Below are 23,066 nucleotides of genomic sequence, written 5' to 3'. Positions count from 1 at the left end.
AAATATCTTTAGTAGCAAAATACTTTTATTAAGTCAACAACATCTGCCAGGCACTGTTCTGAGTGGTTTATCTAAAATCCTCACAACAAGCCTATGAGGTAGGTTACTTGATAATTCCTGTTTCAGGTGAGGGCACTGAGACTTAGCTTACAAGGAAAGCTGCCTTGGGTCACGCAGCTAGTTATGCAGACTAGCAGAGTTAAGACTGAAATCCTTATCTCTTTGGTTCCAGGATCCATGCTTTCAACTATCATCACATATTGTCTTCTGATAATTACTACCATGTAGTTGACAACACCATGGCAATGGCCTGTGCATTTACCAGAGAGGATTAAGACTTTTAGCAAATGCATCCCCTTCTTCAGAGATGTTATCTTTCCAAGACCCTTTCCATGACCACCTCGCCTTATGTCTGCAGGCCTGTCCCTGTCTTTTCTATCACTGCACCTGTTTGCTTCAAAGCACTTTTCATATATGGAACTCTTGATCATTTCTTGTCAATTATACTAAACTCTTAAGTATCTTTCATCTCTACCCTGAGGATAGGAACCAGGTCATCAATGCACCCTCAAGCTTACCCAAATCCCTGTACCTAATAGGTATTGAATAATATTTGTGGTTGAATGAGCTAATTAATTAACAAAGAAATGTGTGAATGATCCATGACTCAGGGACACCTCTACTTGGGGTCAAACACTGCAAAACACTTACCTTCAGCATTTTTAATCATATGTTTACCTCCCCATGTGTCAAACCAGCCAACCCAGAATTCCATGACCATAATGGGCTTATTCCTCTAAAAACAAATAAAAGCAAATACCAAGCCTGAAAAGATGTAAAAAGAATATCAGAAAAATTGAATACAAGATAAAAACTTTAAATAAAAAGTTAAAAATGAGTTGGAGGTAAAATTGAGGAAATTTCCTATAAATAGTAAAAGTCAACAGGATATAAAATATGAGACAACTTAAATATCTTATAAGATCAATTTAGGATGCCCAACACCTTATTAATAAAAGTTATGAAAAGAGGACAAAGAACACAGAGGAAAGGAAATTACAAATAACTAACATGAAAACATCCTTTAACTGAAGGATATGTATCTCTAGATTGAAAATGCCCCTCAAATGGTCAACACAATAAATGATAAAATTATTTCAAAGGTTTCTTTTGGTTCTCTGAGTATCCCTTTTTCTTAATATCTTACTCTTGTCTCATGTAAAAATAATATTATCCGTATATTTATGAATATTAATAAGAATTTTTATATTATATTCTGTTTCCTGAATTAAATCCATATTACCTGGCTTCCATTTTCTTCCTTTTTGGTAGTTTAATTACTTTTTCATTGGAAACTTTTACTACACAAATGCCATTTGTATTAAAGAGGGAAGGCTGATTTCTGGTATTAAAGTGGTACTGTGCTATTGGTGCATTTGATATTCTCCTCTTGGATATCCTCAAAACCAAAATGAAGAATGAGAAATGGAAACACAAACAACATCTTCCATGAACCTAGCAGACATCTGAAACTTCAAAATATAAATTAAAAAGAACGAGTGCCAAAGTACTGAAGTTCTATCACGTATTAAACAAATGAAGAAAGAAGATGCTTTTTGTTGATGATTTTAGGAAAGGGTGCCAGCACAAATTTCTCCCAAATATAAAGCATATCCTATAGTGAAATATCAAAAGTTTTTTATTTTTAATTACAAAATGGGGCACATGAGCTGGCAAAGGAGTACACTCTGCATAACAAAATGTATCAGAAGCTTGAAAGAAAGCAATTATCGCAGAATCACAGATAAAAACTATTAGTGGAAAGAAGTCTGCTTGTGAGGCATCTGAGAGCAGATTTCAACTGCTTCCCTTGGTCAGCCAAAAATGGGAAAAAGGAGGTAGGTAAAGAAAAGAATTCATCCCTACATAAAACAATGTGTCATTAAGATTGTTAGCCTGAGATACAGTCATGTACTCTCATAGAACGTCACTTAAGTTTTTGAACCAATAAAAACTGATCTTAACTAAAGATTAATAATAAAAAAGGAATAAGAACAGAATACGTTTTTTAATTACCATAAAAACAGGGAGAAAAAAAAGGAAAGAAATTACAAAGGATAAACATCAAACACTTGCCATGGGACAGTCAAAATTGTGGCCCAAAAATATTGCTGTGAAGTTAAGAATCTCAATGAAACAGTTACCTCTATAAACTCAGGCATTAAACACAACTAAAAGTGCTCAAGGAAGACAGAATAAGAAAACATAAGAAGCTAAAATATTAACCTGGTGCCTTTAAATAGATGCAGAAAAAGCATTTGACAAAATACAGCATCCTTTCTTGATAAAAACCCTCAAGAAAGTAGGGATAGAAGGAACATAGCTTAACATCATAAAAGCCATATATGAGAGGCCCACAGCTAATATCATACTCAATGGGGAAAAACCGAGAGCTTTCCCCCTAAGGTCAGAAACACAACAGGGATATCTACTTTCACCACTATTGTTCGACATAGTATTGGAAGTCCTAGCCTCAGCAATCAGACAACAAAAAGAAAAAAGGCGTCCAAATCAGCAAGGAAGAAGTAAAACTCTTCGCAGATGACATGATACTCTATCTGGAATACCTGAAAGATTTCACCAAAAAATTGCTAGAGATGACACATGAATTCAGCAAAGTTGCAAGATATAAAACCAATGCACAGAAATTGCCTGCATTTCTATACACCACTAATGAAGCAGCAGCAAGAGATATCAAGGAATCAATCCCATTTACAATTGCACCAAAACCCATAAAAATACCTAGGAATAAACCTAACCAAAAAGGTAAAAGATCTGTATGCTGAAAACTATAGAAAGTTTATGGAAGAAATTGAAGAAGACTCGAAGAAATGGGCAAACATTCCATGCTCATGGATTAGAAGAAAAAATATTGTTAAGATGTTGATACTACCCAAAACAATCTACACATTCAATGCAATCCGTATCAAAATAACACCAGCATTCTTCACAGACCTAGAACAAACAATCCTAAAATTTATATGGAACCACAAAAGACCCCTGAATAGCCAAAGTAATGTTGAAAAAGAAAACCAGAGACACCTGGGTAGTTAAATAAACACCATAATGTAATAACGTAAATAAATAAAAGTTTAAAAATTTGTAAAATAAAAGAAAAAGAAAAAGAAAACCAAAGCTGGAGGCATCACAATTCCAGACTTTAAACTGTATTACAAAGCTGTAATCATTAAGACAGTATGGTACTGGCACAAAAAGAGACACATAGATCAATGGAATAGAATAGAGAACCCAGAAATGGACCCACAAATATATGGTCAACTAATATTTTACAAAGCAGGAAGGAGTATACAATGGAATAAAGACAGTATTTTCAGCAAATGGTTCTAGGAAAAAAGGACAGCGAAATGCAGAATGAATCTGGGCCACTTTCTTATACCATACACAAAATATTTCAAAATGAATTAAAGGCCTAAACGTGAGACAGGAAAATATCAAAATCCTACAGAAGACAAGCAGCAACTTCTTTGACCTTGGTCACAGCAACTTCTTGATATGTCTCAGAAGACAAAGGAAATAAAAGCAAAAATGAACTATTTGGACTTCATCAAACTAAAAAGCTTCTGCACAGTGAAGGAAACAACAAAACTAAAAGGCAACCAACAAAATGGGAGAAGATATTTGCACATAAAATATCGAATAAAGGGTTAGTATCCAAAATCTATAAAGAACTTACCAAACTCAACACCCCAAAAAACAAATAATCCAGTGAAGAAATGGGTAGAAGACATGAATACAGACTTTTCCAAAGACATCCAGATGGCTAACAGACACATGAAAAGATGCTCAACATCATTCATCATCAGGAAAATACAAAAACCGCAATGAGATACCACATCACACCTGTCAGAATGGCTAAAATGAACAAGTCGGGAACTCAGGAAACAACAGATGTTGGCAAGGATGCAGAGAAAGGGGAACACTTTTGCATTGTTGGTGGGAATGCAAAGTGGTGCAGCCACTCTGGAAAACAGTATAGAAGTTCCTCAAAAAATTAAAAATAATTGTCCTACAACCCAGCAATTGCACTACTAGGTATTTAGTCAAATGGTACAAAAATGCTGATTTGAAGGGGCACATGCACTCCAGTGCTTATAGCTATGCTATCAACAATAGCCAAACTATGGAAAGAGCCCCAAATATCCATCAACTGATGAATGGATAATATACATATATATATAATACTATATATAATACTATATATATAATACATATATTTATGTATTTCCATATATATAATATATATACATATATATTATATATAGAATACTACTATAATACTACTATAATATTATTCTATATATAGAATTATATATATACATATATATGTATATATATGTATATATATAATACTACTCAGTGATGAAAAAGAATGAAATATTTTCATTTGCAACAATGTGAATGGAACTAGAAGGTATTATGCTAAGCAAAATAAGTTAGTTTGGAAAAGATTGATATCATATGATTTCACTCATATGTGGAATTTGAGAAACACAACAGATGAACATGGAGGAAGGGAAGGAAAAATAAGATAAAACAGATAGGAAAGCGAACCAGAAAAGAATCTTAAATATAGAGAAGAAACTGAGGGCTGCTGGAGGGGAGGTGGGCAGGGATATGTGTTAAGTGGGTGATGGGCATCAGGGAGGGCACTTTTTGGGATGAGCACGGGTGTCATGTGTAAGAGGTGAATCGCTGGTTTCTACTCCTGAAGCCTGGACTACACTTTATGTTAACTAATTTGAATTTACGTTTAAATAAATAAATTTAATAAATAAATTTAAATTTAATAAATTTAACTTTCAATTAATAAATTTAAATAAATAATAAATAAATTTAAATAAATAAAATATAATCTGGTGGAGTAAGAAACCAAAAATATAGGTAAAATAAAAAATATTAAGTCAAAGCCAAAAGCAGCTAAAAAGAAAATAAAAGTAGTGAAAAGTAAAAAAAAAAAAAAAGTAAATGGAAATGAACATAAAGTAGAAAGGATTCTAGAGAAATGGATGAGAGACATGTGGAAGACAGAAGAATTTTGCACTATACACAACTTGTGTCCCTGAACTGAAAAACCAAATAATAAACTAAGAAACATACTAAAAGATATAACAGAAGAATTTCAATCTCCAGTAATGATGATCTATGTTATTTGGACTCACCTTCTCACTGAGGACAAAATGATGTTGGATAAAACAGATGATCTTTGGGTGCCTGGGTGACTTAGTCAGTTAAGCAACCCACCAACTCTTGATTTCTGCTCAGGTCCTGATATCATGGTTCCTGAGATCAAGCCGCCTGACAGCGGGGATCCTGCTTGGGTTTCTCTCTCTCTCTCTCTCTCTCTCTCTCTCTCTGGCCCTTCCCCCCTCTCAAAATAAATAAACTTAAACAAAGTACAGATTATCTTAGATACAGCTGAAAAGAGAATCAGTACACATTAGAATGTGAAGATAGATCAGAAGAAAGTATCCATAGGCAACATAAGAAGAAAAAATACTCAAACTAATATATATACAGAGAACACATGAGAAGGTCTAACATAATTGTAGTTGGAATCCCAGAATGAACAGAGTGAGACAACAAGGCAGGAGCAATATTAAAGCGATACTAGTGGAGAATATATATGTCCAAGAAGTTCCAAACTGGAAAAATAATAAATAAATATATTCAGTCCATAAAGTAAGTTTAAGTGAAAAAATACCAAAGACAAAAAAAAAATCTTAATAGCAGACAACAGAGGAAAGATTACCTTCAGAGGATTAAGCCTGACAGAGGACTTCTCAAATGCAACCATAAACGTAGCAGACTATGTCCTGAAAGAAAGCAACTACCAAATGAGAATTGTAGAGTCAATGAAAGTCTGAGGTGCTAAAAAAACAAAACAAAACGAAACAAAAACAAAAACAACAGTTTGCCATAGGCAGATATCACTAAAGAAATTTGTAAAGGATATACTTCAAACAGAAAAAAAGTAACCTAAATAGAATATCTGGGATATAAAACATAAATAGCAAAATATGATACAAATGAATATTGATTGCATACAAAATATATAATAATACTTTTTAGTTATCAAAAAATATAAGTCAAATACAAGATTAAAACATAACATGTGGGGTAACCTGAGTAGCTTAGTTGGTTTAACATCTGACTTTGGTTCAGGTCATGATCTCATGGTTTGTGAGTTTAAGCACTGTGTCGGGTTCTGCACTGACAGTGCAGAGCCTGCTTGGCATTCTCTCTCTCTCACTTTCTCTCTGCCCCTCTCCTGCTCATGCTATCTATCTCTCTCTCTATCTCAAAATAAATAAAAACAAAAAATGAAATAAAATAAAATAGAATGTCTGTCTGAGGAAGTAAACTCAGTAAAGTGTTCTAAGACACTTTTACATTCTAGGTAGAGAACAAAGATATTGCTTAATTTTAGATTGTGGCAGGTTACATACTTACGTTAAATTTTCAAGAATAGCTTTTAAAACATAAAATTATAGCTGATAATTCCCATTTTGGTACAGGGAAAAACAGGAATATGATTTTCAAAAATAGTCAAATCTATTTTTAAAAGCCAAGATTTTAACGAAAAAGATGAAAAAGGACAAAAACAAGTCACAAAGTAAGATGGTAAATGAAAACTCAATATATATCAATAATTATATTAAACATAAATGATTAAGAGCTCCAAATAAAATATTAATTGTGTCAGACTGAGATAAAAAATATTCAAGTAATCTCTGCTTACAGGAGACATGTTTTAAAAAGTTATAGTAAAATTAAAAGTAAAATGACAACACAAAAATGATACACTATATATTAAACAAAGAAACCTGGTATGGCAATATCAATAACAATTGAAACTTACCTTAAGATAAAAAGTAGTGCTACACAAGATAAAAAGAAATAGAGTCTGACATCAAAAACATAAAACGTAGGGGAGGGTAATAAAAATGTAGTTTTAGGATGCGTTCAAACTTAAGTTGTTACCAACTTAAAAGACTGTTATAAATATAAGTTGTTCTATGTAAGCCTTGTGGTAATCAAAAAGCAAAAACCTATGGTGAGCACATGAAAGATAAAGAGAAAGGAATCTGAGCGTAGCATTAGAGAAAATAATCAAATCGCAAAAGAAGGGAACAAGAAAAGAAGAAAGAAACAAAGGAATTATAAAACAGCCAAAAACAATGAAAAAATGGCAATAAGTGCATAACTATCAATAATTACTTTTAAAGTAAATTGATTAAATTCTCCAATCAAAAATCATAGAATAGAAAAATGGATAAAAAATTTAGACCCATCTATATGATGCCTACAAAAGACTTACTCCACATTTCAGGACATACACAGAATGAAAGCAAGGGATGGAAAAGATATTCCATGCAAATAGAACTCAAAAGAAATCTGGAATAGTTATACTCACATCACACAAAATAGACTTTAAGACAAACACTGTAATAAGAGACAAAGAAGGTCATTATATAAGGGGTCAATATAAAGAGGTGAATTCAAAATGAGGATATAGTATTTGTAAATATTTATTCTCCTTTTTAGTAGCACCTAAAAAATAAAGCAAATATTAACATATCTAAAAGGATAAATAGATTGCAATACAATAATAGTAGAGGGTTTAATACCCCACTTTCATCAATGGATAGATAATCCAGACAGAAAATCAGTAAAGAAACATTGACCTTGAAGACGCATTAGACCAGACAGACTTAACAGACATAAAGAAAACATTCCATCCAAAAGCAATAGAACACACATTCTTTTTAAGTGCACATAGAACATTCTTCAGGATAGATCACTTGTCAGGCCATAAAATAAGTCTTAATAAATATAAGAAGACTGAAATCACATGAAGCTCTTTTCCAGCCACAATAGTATAAAATGAGAAATTAGTTACAAGAAGAAAATTAGAAAATTCAAAAATATATAGAGATTAAACATGCTACTGAACAAATAATGGGCCAAAAGATAAATCAAGAAATCTGGAGACAAATGAAAATGGAACTACATACCAAAACTTAAGGGATGCATCAAAAGCAGTTCTAAAAGGTAAGTTTGTGTGATAAATTCCTACATTAAAAACCAAGAAAGATCTCAAATCAACAACCTAACATTATATCTCAAGGAACTAAAAAAAGAACAAATTAACCCAAAGTTAATAGAAGAAAGGCAATATTGGGGCGCCTGGGTGGCTCAGTCGGTTAAGCGCCCGACTTTAGCTCAGATCATGATCTCACAGTTTGTGAGTTTGAGCCTCTCATCGGGTTCTGCACTGACAGCTCAGAGCCTGAAGCCTGCTTCAGATTTGATTCTCTTCTCTCTCTCTCTCTCTCTCTCTGTCTCTCTCAAAAATAAGATAAAAACATTTTAAACGTTTTTAAAAAGAAGAAAGAAAATATTAAAGATCAGAGTAGAAATAAATGAGAGACTAAAAACACAATAAAAAGATCAATGAAACTAAGAGCTGTTTTCTTTTTCAAGACTGACAAAATAGAAAAACCTTTGGCTAAACTTACCAAGAAGATAGAGGACTCATATAAATAAAATCAGAAATGAAAGAGGACATACAATTGATAGCACAAATATACAAGGAAAACAAGAGACTGCAATGAACAATTATATGCTAAAAAATTGGACAACCAAGATAAAATACATAAGTGTCTAGAAACATACAACCTGCCAAGGCTGAATGATGAAGATATAGAGAATCTAATACATCCCAATAAACAAAAGTCCAGAACCAGATGGATTAACTGGTGAATACTTCCAAACATTTAAAGAATAACTAATGCAAATCCTTTTCAAACTCTTCCAAAAAATATAAGGAGGGAATATTTTTAAAAACATTTTCCAAGGCCAACATTACCCTGATATCAAAACCAAGCATACTTCAAGAATAGAAAATAGTAAGCCAATATACTTGAAGAACGTATATCCAAAAATCTTCAACAAAATATTAGCAAACTGAGTTCAACAATACATTAAAAGAATCACTCACCATGATCAACTGGGATTTATCCCTACAATGCAAGAAGGTTTAACAACCACAAATCAAGCAATGTAGAATAGAATTGAGAGCCCAGAAATAAATCCATGCATATATGGTCAATTAATTTATAACAAAGGAGCCAAGAATACAAAACGGGGAAAGAATAGTCCCTTTGATAAATGGTGTTAGGAAAACAGGACACCCACATGTAGAAGAATGAAACTGGACCCCTATCTTATAACTTATACAAAGGGTAACTCAAAATAAATTAAATACTTGAATGTAAGACCCAAAACCATGGAATTCCTAAAAGAAAACATAGGCAGTAAGCTCCTTGACATTGGTCTTGGCAATGATTTTTTGATCTGACATCAAAAGCAAAGGCAACAAACACAAAAATAAACAAGTGGGATCACATCAAACTAAACAGCTTCTGTTCAGCAAAGAAAACCATTAATAAAATGAAAAGGCAACCTACTTAATGGGATAAAATACTTGCAAATCATCTATCTGATAACGATTTAATATCCAAAATACCTAAAGAACTCATGCAACTCAATAGCAAAAAAAAAAACCCCAAATAGCTGATTAAAAACTGGGCAGAAGTTCTGAATAGACATTTTTCCAGAGAAGAAATATAGATAGGGAACAAATACATGAAAAGATGCTCAACATCACTAATCATCCAGGGAAATGTGAATCAGAACCACAATGAGATATCATCTTGCACCTGTCAGAAAAACAAGAAATAAGTGTTCGTGATTATGTAGAGACAAGGGAACACAGTGTTGATGGGAATGTAATATCTGTGGAACCACTATAGAAAACAATGCAGAGGTTCCTCAAAACATTAATAATAGAAATACCATATGATCTAGCAATTCCACATCTGGGTATTTATCATAAAAAAATTAAAACACTAACTCAAAAAGATATACACACCCCCATGTTTATTGCAGCGTTATGCAACAGCCAATGTATGAAAACAACCTAGGGGTCCATTGATGGATGAATGGATAAAGAAGATGTGCTATATATAAGAGAATTTAAATATTTCAGCCATAAAGAAAAATGAAATCTTGCCATTTGTAACAATATGGATGGACCTGAGCGCATTGCACAAAGTGAAGTAAGTCAAATAGAGAAAGACAAACACCACATGATCTCACTTATATGTAGAATATTTTTTAAAAAAGTTAAAAACCAACAACAAAAAACAAAGCTCAGAGATACAGAGAACATACTGCTGGTTGCCAGATTGTAGGGGGGATGTAGTTGGGGGGTTGGGTGAAATAGGTAAAGGGGGTCAAAAAGTATAAACTTCTAGTTACAAGACAAATGAGTCATGGGGATGTAACACACAGCATGGTGACTATAATTGATAATACTGTATTCATATATGAACATTGCTGACAGTAGATCTTAAAAGTTCTCATCACAAGAAAAAAAATTGTTACTAAGTGTGGTATCGCATGTTAACTAGACTTATTATAGTGATTTTTTTCACAATATATAAAAATATCAAACCATGTTATATACATGAAACTAATATAATATTATATGTCAATTATACCTCAGTAAAAAAAAAGAAATCATAAAGGAAAAAAACAACCAAAAAATAATAATGAACACTTAGAAAAAAAAGAGGGGGAGAAAAATCTATGAGCACCCCTAAATGGGTAAATCCTAAACTGATACAATGATAGTTTTATCCTGAGTATGGTTATTCTCTTATCTTCAGTCATTTCTCATTGCCTTTTTAAAGATGTTCAAAAGAACATAGGGAAACATATTGAGCTAGCATCCCTGGGGGCCTGTGTGGGGTGGATCTTACACCTTTTTTTGGTAATCTTTATTTATATTTGAGAGAGAGAGCACAGGTAGGGGAGGGGCAGAGAGAGAGAGAGAGAGGGAGACACAGAATCTGAAGCAAGCCCCTGGCTCTGAACTGTCAACACAGAGACTAATGTGGGGCTCCAACTCACAAACCATGAGATCATGACCTGAGCAGAAGTCGGACACTTAACCAACTGAGCCATCCAGGCATCCTGGTGGATCTTAGGCCTTTATGAAGGTTTTACCTACACAAATTCCACCACATGTTCTGAGGGAAAATTGGGGAGAATCCTCAGTAACTTTCTGTTACAGGTGAATTGCCATCCCCCAATTCATATTCTGAGGTCCTAACTTCCAGGACCTCAGAATGTGACTATATTTGGAGACAGGATTTTTAAAGAAGTAATTAAGTGAAAAAGAGGTCAGTAGGGTAAGCCATAATCCAAAATGAGTGGTGTTTATAAAAAATGGAAATTTAAATACATACAAGAATAGAGGAAAGACCATGTGAAGACACAAGGAGGAGAAGATGACCATCTACAGGCCAAGGAGAGAATCTCAGATAGAAACAACTCTGTGGGCACCTTGATCTTTGACATCTAAGCCTCTAGAATTTTGAAAAGATACATGTCCATTGTTTAAGCACCTAGTCTGTCGTGTTCTATTATTGCAGGCCAAGGAAACTAGTACAGATTTTGGTACCAAGAAATGGGGTACTGCAGTGACTTGTTATTAGTTAACAAATACCTAAAGATATGGAAGTGGCTTTGGAACTGGGTAATGGGTAGAGGCTGGATGAACCTTGAAGTACATGCTTAAAAAAAAAAAACAAACCTAGATTTCCTTGAAGGGAATGTAAATAGAAATATGGAGTTAAAGGCAATTTTGGTGAGAGCTCAGAAAAATATGAGGAGAGCTGGAGAGAGAGCTTGTATCATCATAGAGAATAAAAATGTCATCATAAACAGATTGTTGTTAGAAATATGAATGTTAATGATGCTTCTGATGAGATCTCAGGTGGAAATGAGTAAATGTTATTAGAAAATGGAAAGGAAAGTTGATCCTTCTTATAAAATGGCAAATAACTTGGATAAATAGAGTTCTAATATTTTGTGGAAAGCAGAACTTGCAATTGATGAACCTCAATATTTAGATGAGGAGATTCCTAAGAAAATGTTGATGGGCATGGCCTGGTTTCTCCCTGTTCCTTATAGTGAAATATAAGAAGACAGAGATAAATTGAGGAAGGAACTTTTTAATATGAAATTTATTGTCAAATTGGTTTCCATACAACACCCAGTGCTCATCCCAACAGATGCCCTCCTTAATACCCCTCACCCACACTCCCATCCCTCCCACCCCCCATCAACCCTCAGTTTATTCTCAGTTTTTAAGAGTCTCTTATGTTTTGGCTCCCTCCCTCTCTAACCTTTTTTTTTCTTCTCCTCCCCCATGGTCTTCTCTTAAGTTTCTCAGGATCCACATAGGAGTGAAAACATATGCTATGTATCTTTCTCTGTATGACTTATTTCACTTAGCATAACACTCTCCAGTTCTATCCACATTGTTAAAAAAAGCCATATTTCATTCTTTCTCATTGCCAAGCAGTATTCCATTGTGTATATAAACCACAATTTCTTTATCCATTCATCAGTTGATGGACATTTAGGCTCTTTTCATAATTTGGCTATTGTTGAAAGTGCTGCTATAAACATTGGGGTACAAGCGCCCCTATGCATCAGCACTCCTGTATCCCTTGGGAAAATTCCTATCAGTGCTTTTGGTGGGTCATAGGGTAGATCTATTTTTAATTTTTTGAGGAACCTCCACACTTTTCCAGAGTGGCTGCACCAGTTTGCATTCCCACCAACAGTACAAGAGGGTTCCCGTTTCTCCACATCCTTGCCAGCATCTATAGTCTCTGAATGAAACTAGACCACTTTCTTACACCCTTCACAGAAATATACTCAAAATGGATAAAGGACCTGAATGTGAGACAGGAAACCATCAAAACCCTAGAGGAGAAAGCAGGAAAAAACCTCTCTGACCTCAGCCGCAGAAATTTCTTACTTGACACATCCCCAAAGGCAAGGGAATTAAAAGCAAAAATGAACTATTGGGACCTCATGAAGATAAAAGCTTACTCACTGCAAAGGAAACAATCAACAAAACTAAAAGGTAACCAATGGAATGGGAAAAGATATTTGCAAATGACCTATCGGACAAAGGGCTAGTATCCAAAATCTATGAAGAACTTACCAAACCCAACACCTGAAAAACAAAGAATCCAGTGAAGAAATGGGCAGAAAACATGAATAGACACTTCTCTAAAGAAGACATCCAGATGGCCAACAGGCACATGAAAAGATGCTCAATGTCACTCCTCATCAGGGAAATACAAACCAAAACCACACTCAGATACCACCTCACACCAGTCAAAGTGGCTAAGAGGAAGGAATTGTTAAGCAAAAAAGGAACATGGGGCACCTGGGTGGCTCAGTCAGTTAAGCTCAGGTCATGATCTCACAGTCCATGGATTCAAGCCTCACATCAGGCTCTGTGCCGACAGCTCAGAGCCTGGAGCCTCCTTCGGATTCTGTGTCTCCTTGTCTCTCTGCCTCTGCCCCACTCATGCTCAGTCTCTCTCTCTCTCCCTCTCTCTCTCAAAAATAAATAAACATTAATTTTTTTTAAAGGAACCAGAACCTGAAGATTTGTAAAATTCTTGGCCTATGTATATTGTAAAACACTGAGAAAGTGTGATTACAGAATATCGAGGATGTGGCTGGACAATCATTTGCTACAGAGGTTGTTGGTGTATGGCTGATGGATCCATTCAGCCATATCAACAGAAGCCAGAAATAGAGATGGAGCTATCTAGGAAAGATGTAAGGATGACCCCTCTTGTCTAATGGCTTGGACTCCCATGAATTGTACAGGAAGCCAACAGATTTTTAAAAATTTCATTCTAGCAGAAATGCTACTTGCTTGGACTGAAGGTGGCAGAGCTGAGACAAAATGAAGGAAAGATATCAGACTTCTGGGATTCTACAGGATGTGTCAATAGAGCTTGTCACAGACTTTGAGTCTGGAGTTCTCTCTTGTCCAGCAAGAGAGCAGATGCAGAATTGAATACAAGAGAGGCTAATGTCTGGGAGGAGACAAGAGCCCCAAACTGGGGTTTTGTCTCTGTATTTATTGAGCTTTCAAGGTTTTACATTTGTGGTGAACATACAGAAGAAAACAAATAAGATAGTGACTATTAACTTGTGTGTGTAAGAAGCAAAGGGTTTTGGGGCAGGCGGGTGGTGAGTGGTGTTTGAAGTTGAGATTAAAGCACAATGATATATTGGCACCAGATGCCAGATGGACAGTTTCTCTGTGGGCGATACAGCCAAGTAGCTGTTATCTCTAAAGTTTAAGATTGCTGGAGCATGCTGCCTCAAGGTTAACAAGGCACCCTTTTCACTAGCTAATCTTGGGTGCTTTTGCCCCATAGCTTTCTACCTCTAATTTTTCTTGGACATTTTCATCCTGGGGAGGCGGCTTTTCACCCTAAGCCTTGTTTTGCTTGATGACTAACCTTGGGGGCTTTTGCCCTGTGGCAGTTTTCTGCTGTAAGCCTTGTTAACCCATTGGTGCAGGCATACAGAATTCTTAAACTTATTTCCCACAAGAGCTATGGGGCTACAAACATGCATTACCCTTCAAGAAAAAAGAGGAATGACCCTGAAGGTGGTTGAGAGGTCAGCAGGCCAGCATTACTACTGTGGGAACAGAGGGCATAGGCTCAGTGGGTGAGGATGTCATGTCTTTTTCTTGGTTCCAAAGGAGTCAGGACCACTGCGCAGGGCTGAGGATGTGGGGCTGTCACCCAGGTGGACCTGAAAGGAGGCCCATCCTGGTAGACACAGAGAACAGAGAATTATTATTGTCTTAAAATCTAATTATTATTCTGAAGCCTTAAAATCTAATGTAATTGACCCTACAAGGTTTTGTACTTGTTTAGGAATCGTGACCCCTTTCTTCTTTTCAATTTCTCCCTTTTCTTTTTTTTTTTTTTTTTTTTTTAGATTTCATTATCATTTTTATTTTTTTTTATTTTTTTTTATTTTTTTTATATGAAATTTATTGACAAATTGGTTTCCATACAACACCCAGTGCTCATCCCAAAAGGTGCCCTCCTCAATACCCATCACCCACCCGCCCCTCCCTCCCACCCCCCATCAACCCTCAGTTTGTTCTCAGTTTTTAACAGTCTCTTATGCTTTGGCTCTCTCCCACTCTAACGTCCTTTTTTTTTTTTTTTTTTCTTCCCCTCCCCCATGGGTTCCTGTTAAGTTTCTCAGGATCCACATAAGAGTGAAACCATATGGTATCTGTCTTTCTCTGTATGGCTTATTTCACTTAGCATCACACTCTCCAGTTCCATCCACGTTGCTACAAAAGGCCATATTTCATTTTTTCTCATTGCCACGTAGTATTCCATTGTGTATATAAACCACAATTTCTTTATCCATTCATCAGTGGATGGACATTTAGGCTCTTTCCATAATTTGGCTATTGTTGAGAGTGCTGCTATGAACATTGGGGTACAAGTGCCCCTATGCATCAGTACTCCTGTATCCCTTGGGTAAATTCCTAGCAGTGCTATTGCTGGGTCATAGGGTAGGTCTATTTTTAATTTTCTGAGGAACCTCCACACTGCTTTCCAGAGCGGCTGCACCAATTTGCATTCCCACCAACAGTGCAAGAGGGTTCCCGTTTCTCCACATCCTCTCCAGCATCTATAGTCTCCTGATTTGTTCATTTTGGCCACTCTGACTGGCGTGAGGTGATACCTGAGTGTGGTTTTGATTTGTATTTCCCTGATAAGGAGCGACGCTAATTTCTCCCTTTTCAAATGAGATTGTCTGTCCTATGTCTGTCCTACATTGTATTTTAGAAGCAGATAACTTGCTACCTGGTTCCACAAGTTCACACTTGAAGAAGCACTTTACCTAGGATGAATAATATCTGGAGTATCATCTCTACCTGATTTAGATGATATTTAGATGAGATTTTGGACTCAGAACTGATGCTGAAATGAAAAAAAAATTGGACGTTGGGTCTCCTGGGATGAGGTTAATATATTTTGCATGCAGAAGGACCTGAATCTGGGTGAGGGCAGAAAGTTATGGGCTGAATTGTGCCACCACCTCCCCCCATTTATACTGAAATTCTAATCCCTAGTACCTTGGAATATGACTATATTTGGGAAAAGTGTATTTAAACAGGAAAATGTTTAATTTTAGGTTAAATGTTTTGGAAAATGTTTAGTTAAGATTAAATGAAATTATTAGGGTGGGCCCTAATCCAATACCACTAGTATCCTTATAAGAAGAGATTAGCATTCAGACATACACAGAGGGACAACTTTGTGGCGATGCAGGGTGAAGTCACCCACTTACAGGCCAAGGAGAACAGCCTCAGAAGAAACAAATCCTTCTGACACCTTGATCTCAGATTCTAGCCTCCAGAACTGTGAGAAGATAAATGTTGTTTAAGCCACCAAGTCTGCAGTACTTTGATTTCATTCCTGGTACTGGTTGGGGAAGGGGAGCAGCAGCCACTGCCAAATCTCCCACAGCCCTCATTTCTAGGGAACAAAAGCCTTAATCTGCAGAGACAAGAGCAAGAAAAGCTGTCATCTTAGGGCACTGGTGAAAACCTGCTTCCTGGAAACAGAAGCAGGAAAAAAAAAACTACAAAACAAACCACTAGTCTTGGGAGAAGAGTAAGAAACAGTGCGGGGCCTGGAACTACAGCTCAGGGAGAAACAGGAGCACTTGCAAAGGTCAGCCCCTCAGACCAGGCACATGGTCCCTAAGACCAAGGCTCAACTAGAACATCAGGGAATGCATTCCTTCCCTCACCATCAGGCTAACCAGTGTAGAGAATAGATAACATGCAGTAGAGCTAGCAGTGCTGAGAAGAACAGACTCTCTCTGGGGTACAATGCAAAGGGAAGAACCAAAGCCAAGGGGAGCTCAGACATAGAGATGGTACTAGAGGAATTTGAAGCCTGTGATGCAAGGAGGATAAACTTAGCAATAACAAACTTCAAATTTAGCCCAATTCCCGACTAAATTAACACAAAATCCCCACATTAAAAGCCTAGCAGGGGGCACCTGGGTGGCTCAGGCGGACTCTTGATTTTGGCGCAGGTCATGATCTCAGGGCTCATCAGTTCAAGCCCCGTGTTCGGCTCTGCGCTGACAGTGCACAGCCTGCTTGGGATTCTCTCTCTCCTTCTCTCTCTGCCCCTCCTCCATGCATTCTCACTCTCTTTTTCTCTCTCTCCCTCTCTCTCAAAATAGATAAATAAACTTAAAATAAAAAGCCTAGCTGAAAGACCTGCTTATGTCCAAGACAATATCTATGTCCCACACAAGATGTTGCATTTTCATTAAAAAACTATGAGCCATACGAAAAGGCAAGGAAAAAAACATACTTTGAAGAGACAAAGCAATAATCAAGAACAGAATCAGATAGGACCCAGATGTTGTAATTAAACAGTGAATTTAAAATAGGCATTTATCCACGGGAGACAGGTGTGCTGGTTTGAAGGGACACATACACCCCCATGTTTATAGCAGCACTATCAACAATAGCCAAAGTATGGAAAGAGCCCAAATGTCCATCAATGGAAGAATGGATAAAGAAAATGTATTACTCGGCAATCAAAAAGAATGAAATCTTGCCATTTGCAACTATGTGGATGGAACTGGAGGGTATTAGGCTAAGTGAAATTAGTCAGAGAAAGACAAAAATCATATGACTTCACTCATATGAGGACTTTAGGAGACAAAACAGATGAACATAAGGGAAGGGAAACAAAAATAATATAAAAACAGGGAGGGGGACAAAACAGAAGAGACTCATAAATATGGAGAACAAACTGAGGGTTACTGAAGGGGTTGTGGGAGGGGGGGATGGGCTAAATGGGTAAGAGGCACTAAGGAATCTACTCCTGAAATCAATGTTGCACTATATGGTAACTAATTTGGATGTAAATTTAAACAAATTTTAAAAATGTAAAAAAAAAATAATGATGGTTAATATGATAAAAGTTTCAATAGAAACAGGTAGATACCATGCAAAATAATATGGGTAATTTTAGCTGAGAGATGGAAGCTATAGGAATGGAATTGAAAAACTAGAAATCAAAAACACAGTAACAGAAATGAGGAAGTCCTTCAGTGAGCTCACTGGTGAAGTCAACAAAGGAGAGGAATGAATCAGTGTACTTAAAGAGAAGCTAATAGAAATCAACCAAACTGAACTGAAAAATAAAGAGAAAAAGAGTAGGGGGAAAAACAGCATCCAAGCAGTTTGAGACAATATTAAATGATCTAATGTACACATAATTGGACCTGCAGAAGAAGAAAAAGAGAAGAGAGGAAATATTTGAATAAGTAATGGTTGAGAATTTTCTAAAATTAATTACAGACACCAAACCACAGATCCATTCTGTGAGAATATCAAGCAGGATAAACTCTAAGAAGCAAACCACACCTAAGTATATTATACTCAAGCTTCTAAAAGCTACAGACAATGAGAAAATTCTGAAGGCAGTCAGAGACTAAAAGACACATTACCTGCAAAAGCCACAGATAAGAATTAATATCAGAAACCATGAAAACAAAAACAAAAACAAAACAAACAGACAAAAAAAACCCACAATAGAATGTCATCTTTAAAATGAGTATTTAGGAATATATTATTGTAAGATATTATTACTACATGTGAAGCAGTTCACTATTTGAAAGTACTTTCAGATTAATTTAACATGTATATTTCAAATCCTTGGGCAACAGCTAAAACTTAAAACCTGAGAAAAGAAATTAGTCCATAGAGGAGATAAAATTTAATTAAAAAAATGCTCAATTAACTGAAGGGGGATAAAAAAGGAACATAACAAATGGGACAAATAGAAAAGAATTAGCAAGATGATAGATTTTAATCCAACTATATCAATAATCACTTTAAATGTGAATTATCTAACCATATCAGTTAAGAGACAAAAACTGTCAGGTTGAATCTTTAAAAATGTAATACAGAGGCGCCTGGGTGGCTCAGTCGGTTAAGCATCCGACTTCGGCTCAGGTCATGATCTCGCAGTTCGTGAGTTCGAGCCCCGCATCAGGCTTTGTGCTGACAGCTCGGAGCCTGGAGCCTGCTTCACATTCTGCGTCTCCCTCTCTCTCTGCCCCTTCCCTGCTCATGCTCTGTCTCTCTCTGTCTCAAAAATAAATAAACATTAAAAAAATTTTTTAAAAATGTAATACATAATTATATGCTATCTACAAGAAATCCACTTTAAATACAAATACTTAAAAAAAGGTAAAAAGTAAAAGGATAAAGAAAGATACAGAATGCAAACACTAACCAAAAGAAAGGTAGAATAGCTATATTTATATCAGCCAAAGCAGACCTCAAAACAAGGAACACAGGGACGCTTGGGTGGCTCAGTCAGTTAAGACTCCAACTCTTGATTTCAGTTCAGGTCATGATCTCATGGTTCATGAGATTGAGGCCTGTGTCAAGCTTTGCACTGACAGCATGGAGTCTGCTTGATGTTCTCTCTGTTCCCCTCTCACTCTGCCCCTCCCCCACTCACTCTCTCTCAAAATAAATAAATAAACATTTTTTAAAAACAACATTAAAGGAATTCACCCAAGAGATACATGAGTGCTGATGCATAGGGACACTTGCACCCCAATGTTTACAGCAGCACTTTCAACAATAGCCAAATTATGGAAAAAGCCTAAATGTCCATCAGCTGACAATGGATAAAGAAGATGTGGTTTATATATACAATGGAATACTCCTTGGCAATGAGAAAGAATGAAATCAGGCCATTTGCAGCAATGTGGATGGAACTGGAGGGTATTATGCTAAGTGAATCAGGCAAAGAAAGACAGATACCATATGTTTTGACTCCCATGTGGATCCTGAGAAACTTAACAGAGAACCATGGGAGAGGTCAAGGGGGGGGAAAATGTTACAAAGAGGGAGGGAGGCAAACCATAAGATACTCTTAAATACTGAGAATAAACTGAGGGCTGATGGGGGGTGGGAGGGAGGGGAAAGTGGGTAATGGGCATTGAGGAGGGCACCTGTTGGGATGAGCACTGGGTGTTGTATGGAAACCAATTTGACAATAAAATATAAATAAATAAATAAATAAATAAATAAATAAATAAATTTACAAAAAAAAAAAAAAAAAAACAAGGAAGGTGTGCACCTGGGTGGCTCAGTTGGTAAGCAGCCGTCTTCGGCTCAGGTCATGATCTCATAGTTTGTGAGTTCGAACCCCAATTCGGACTCTCTGCTGTCAGCACAGAGCCCTCTTCAGATCATCTGTCCCCTCTCTCTCTACCCCTCCCCTGCTTGTGCTCTCTCGGTCTCTCTCTCTTAAAAATAAACATTTTTTAAAAACCAAAGGTAGCCATTAAATAACAATAAAGGGGTGAATTCTCCAAGAAAAATATAATTCTAAATGTGCATACACCTAAAAACAGAGCTTCAAAATATAGAAGACAAAAATGGATAGATCTGAAAGGGCGAATAAACAAATCTACAATAATATTTAGAGATATCAACACTCTTAATAGTTAATAAAAAAGTTAATAAAAAAGTGGGTAGAAAATCAGTAAGAATAGCAATTACCTGAACAGTAAAATCAATCAACTTGAGTCAATGGCAATTTACAAACAAATGCAAAATACACATTCTTCTCAAATATACATGGAACATTCACCAAAATGACCATATTATGAGCCATAAAACAAACCTTAAGAAATGTAAAAAGAACAGAAATCATATGAAGTATACTCTCAGATTTTAACAGTATTAAAGTAGGGATTCTGGGAAGATGGCGGCGTAGGAGGACGCTGGGCTCACCGCGCGTCCTGCTGATCACTTAGATTCCACCTACACCTGCCTAAATAACCCAGAAAACCGCCAGAGGATTAGCAGAACGGAGTCACCAGACCCAAGTGCAGATGAGAGGCCCACGGAAGAGGGTAGGAAGGGCGGCGAGGCGGTGCGCGCTCCACGGACTGGCGGGAGGGAGCCGGGGCGGAGGGGCGGCTCGCCAGCCAAGCAGAGCCCCCGAGTCCAGCTTGCAAAAGCGGAGGGGCCTGACGGACTGTGTTCCCACAGCAAGCGCGACTTAGCGTCTGGGAGGTCATAAGTTAACAGCTCTGCTCGGAAAGCGGGAAGGCTGGAGGACAAAGGGAGGGTGAGCTGCGGAGCCCCCAGACGACAGAGCTCAGTTTGGCGGGGAACAAAGGCGCTCGCCAGCGCCATCTCCCCCGCCCATCCCCCAGCCAAAATCCCAAAGGGAACCGGTTCCGGCCAGGGAACTTGCTCGCTCCGCGCAAACACCCAACTCTGTGCTTCTGCGGAGCCAAACCTCCGGCAGCGGATCTGACTCCCTCCGGCTGCCACAGGGCCCCTCCTGAAGTGGATCACCTAAGGAGAAGCGAGCTAAGCCTGCCCCCCCGCCGCCGTGCACCTTGCCTTCCCACCCCAGCTAACACGCCGGATCCCCAGCATCACAAGCCTGGCAGTGTGCAAGTAGCCCAGACGGGCCACGCCACCCCACAGTGAATCCCGCCCCTAGGAGAGGGGAAGAGAAGGCACACACCAGTCTGACTGTGGCCCCAGCGGTGGGCTGGGGGCAGACATCAGGTCGGACTGCGGCCCCGCCCACCAACTCCAGTTATACACCACAGCACAGGGGAAGTGCCCTGCAGGCCCTCACCACACCAGGGACTATCCAAAATGACCAAGCGGAAGAATTCCCCTCAGAAGAATCTCCAGGAAATAACAACAGCTAATGAGCTGATCAAAAAGGATTTAAATAATATAACAGAAAGTGAATTTAGAATAATAGTCATAAAATTAATCGCTGGGCTGGAAAACAGCATACAGGACAGCAGAGAATCTCTTGCTACAGAGATCAAGGGACTAAGGAACAGTCACGAGGAGCTGAAAAACGCTTTAAAGGAAATGCAAAACAAAATGCAAACCACCACGGCTCGGATGGAAGAGGCAGAGGAGAGAATAGGTGAACTAGAAGATAAAGTTATGGAAAAAGAGGAAGCTGAGAAAAAGAGAGATAAAAAAATCCAGGAGTATGAGGGGAAAAGTAGAGAACTAAGTGATACACTAAAAAGAAATAATATACGCATAATTGGTATCCCAGAGGAGGAAGAGAGAGGGAAAGGTGCTGAAGGGGTACTTGAAGAAATTATAGCTGAGAACTTCCCTGAACTGGGGAAGGAAAAAGGCATTGAAATCCAAGAGGCACAGAGAACTCCCTTCAGACGTAACTTGAATCGATCTTCTGCACGACATATCATAGTGAAACTGGCAAAATACAAGGATAAAGAGAAAATTCTGAAAGCAGCAAGGGGTAAACGTGCCCTCACATATAAAGGGAGACCTATAAGACTCGTGACTGATCTCTCTTTTGAAACTTGGCAGGCCAGAAAGAATTGGCACGAGATTTTCAGTGTGCTAGACAGCAAAAATATGCAGCCGAGAATCCTTTATCCAGCAAGTCTGTCATTTAGAATAGAAGGAGAGATAAAGGTCTTCCCAAACAAACAAAAACTGAAGGAATTTGTCACCACTAAACCAGCCCTACAAGAGATCCTAAGGGGGACCCTGTGAGACAAAGTACCAGAGACATCACTACAAGCATAAAACATACAGACATCACAATGACTCTAAACCCGTATCTTTCTATAATAACACTGAATGTAAATGGATTAAATGCGCCAACCAAAAGACATAGGGTATCAGAATGGATAAAAAAACAAGACCCATCTATTTGCTGTCTACAAGAGACTCATTTTAGACCTGAGGACACCTTTAGATTCAGAGTGAGGGGATGGAGAACTTTTTATCATGCTACTGGAAGCCAAAAGAAAGCTGGAGTAGCCATACTTATAGCAGACAAACTAGACTTTAAATTAAAGGCTGTAACAAGAGATGAAGAAGGACATTATATAATAGTTACAGGGTCTATCCATCAGGAAGAGCTAACAATTATAAATGTCTATGCGCCGAATACTGGAGCCCCCAAATATATAAAACAATT

General features: G+C 37.3%; 1 protein-coding gene across 1 annotated transcript in view; it reads right to left on the bottom strand.

Moving 5' to 3' along the window:
- LOC124505852 (beta-galactosidase-1-like protein 3) overlaps positions 1-23,066 on the bottom strand; it is a 63,806-nt gene that overhangs the window by 21,652 nt on the left and 19,088 nt on the right. Inside the window, exon 10 of the mRNA XM_047071918.1 lies at positions 712-796. Coding sequence (XP_046927874.1) covers positions 712-796 — 85 coding nt within the window. The remainder of the gene's footprint in view (positions 1-711; positions 797-23,066) is intronic.

The sequence above is a fragment of the Lynx rufus genome, unplaced genomic scaffold (genome assembly GCF_022079265.1).
Source record: "Lynx rufus isolate CCGP_SWC_20201006 ecotype Redwood Valley unplaced genomic scaffold, mLynRuf1.p SCAF_9, whole genome shotgun sequence".
Classification (NCBI taxonomy): Eukaryota; Metazoa; Chordata; class Mammalia; order Carnivora; family Felidae; genus Lynx; species Lynx rufus.
This window is presented reverse-complemented; position numbering and strand designations above follow the sequence as displayed.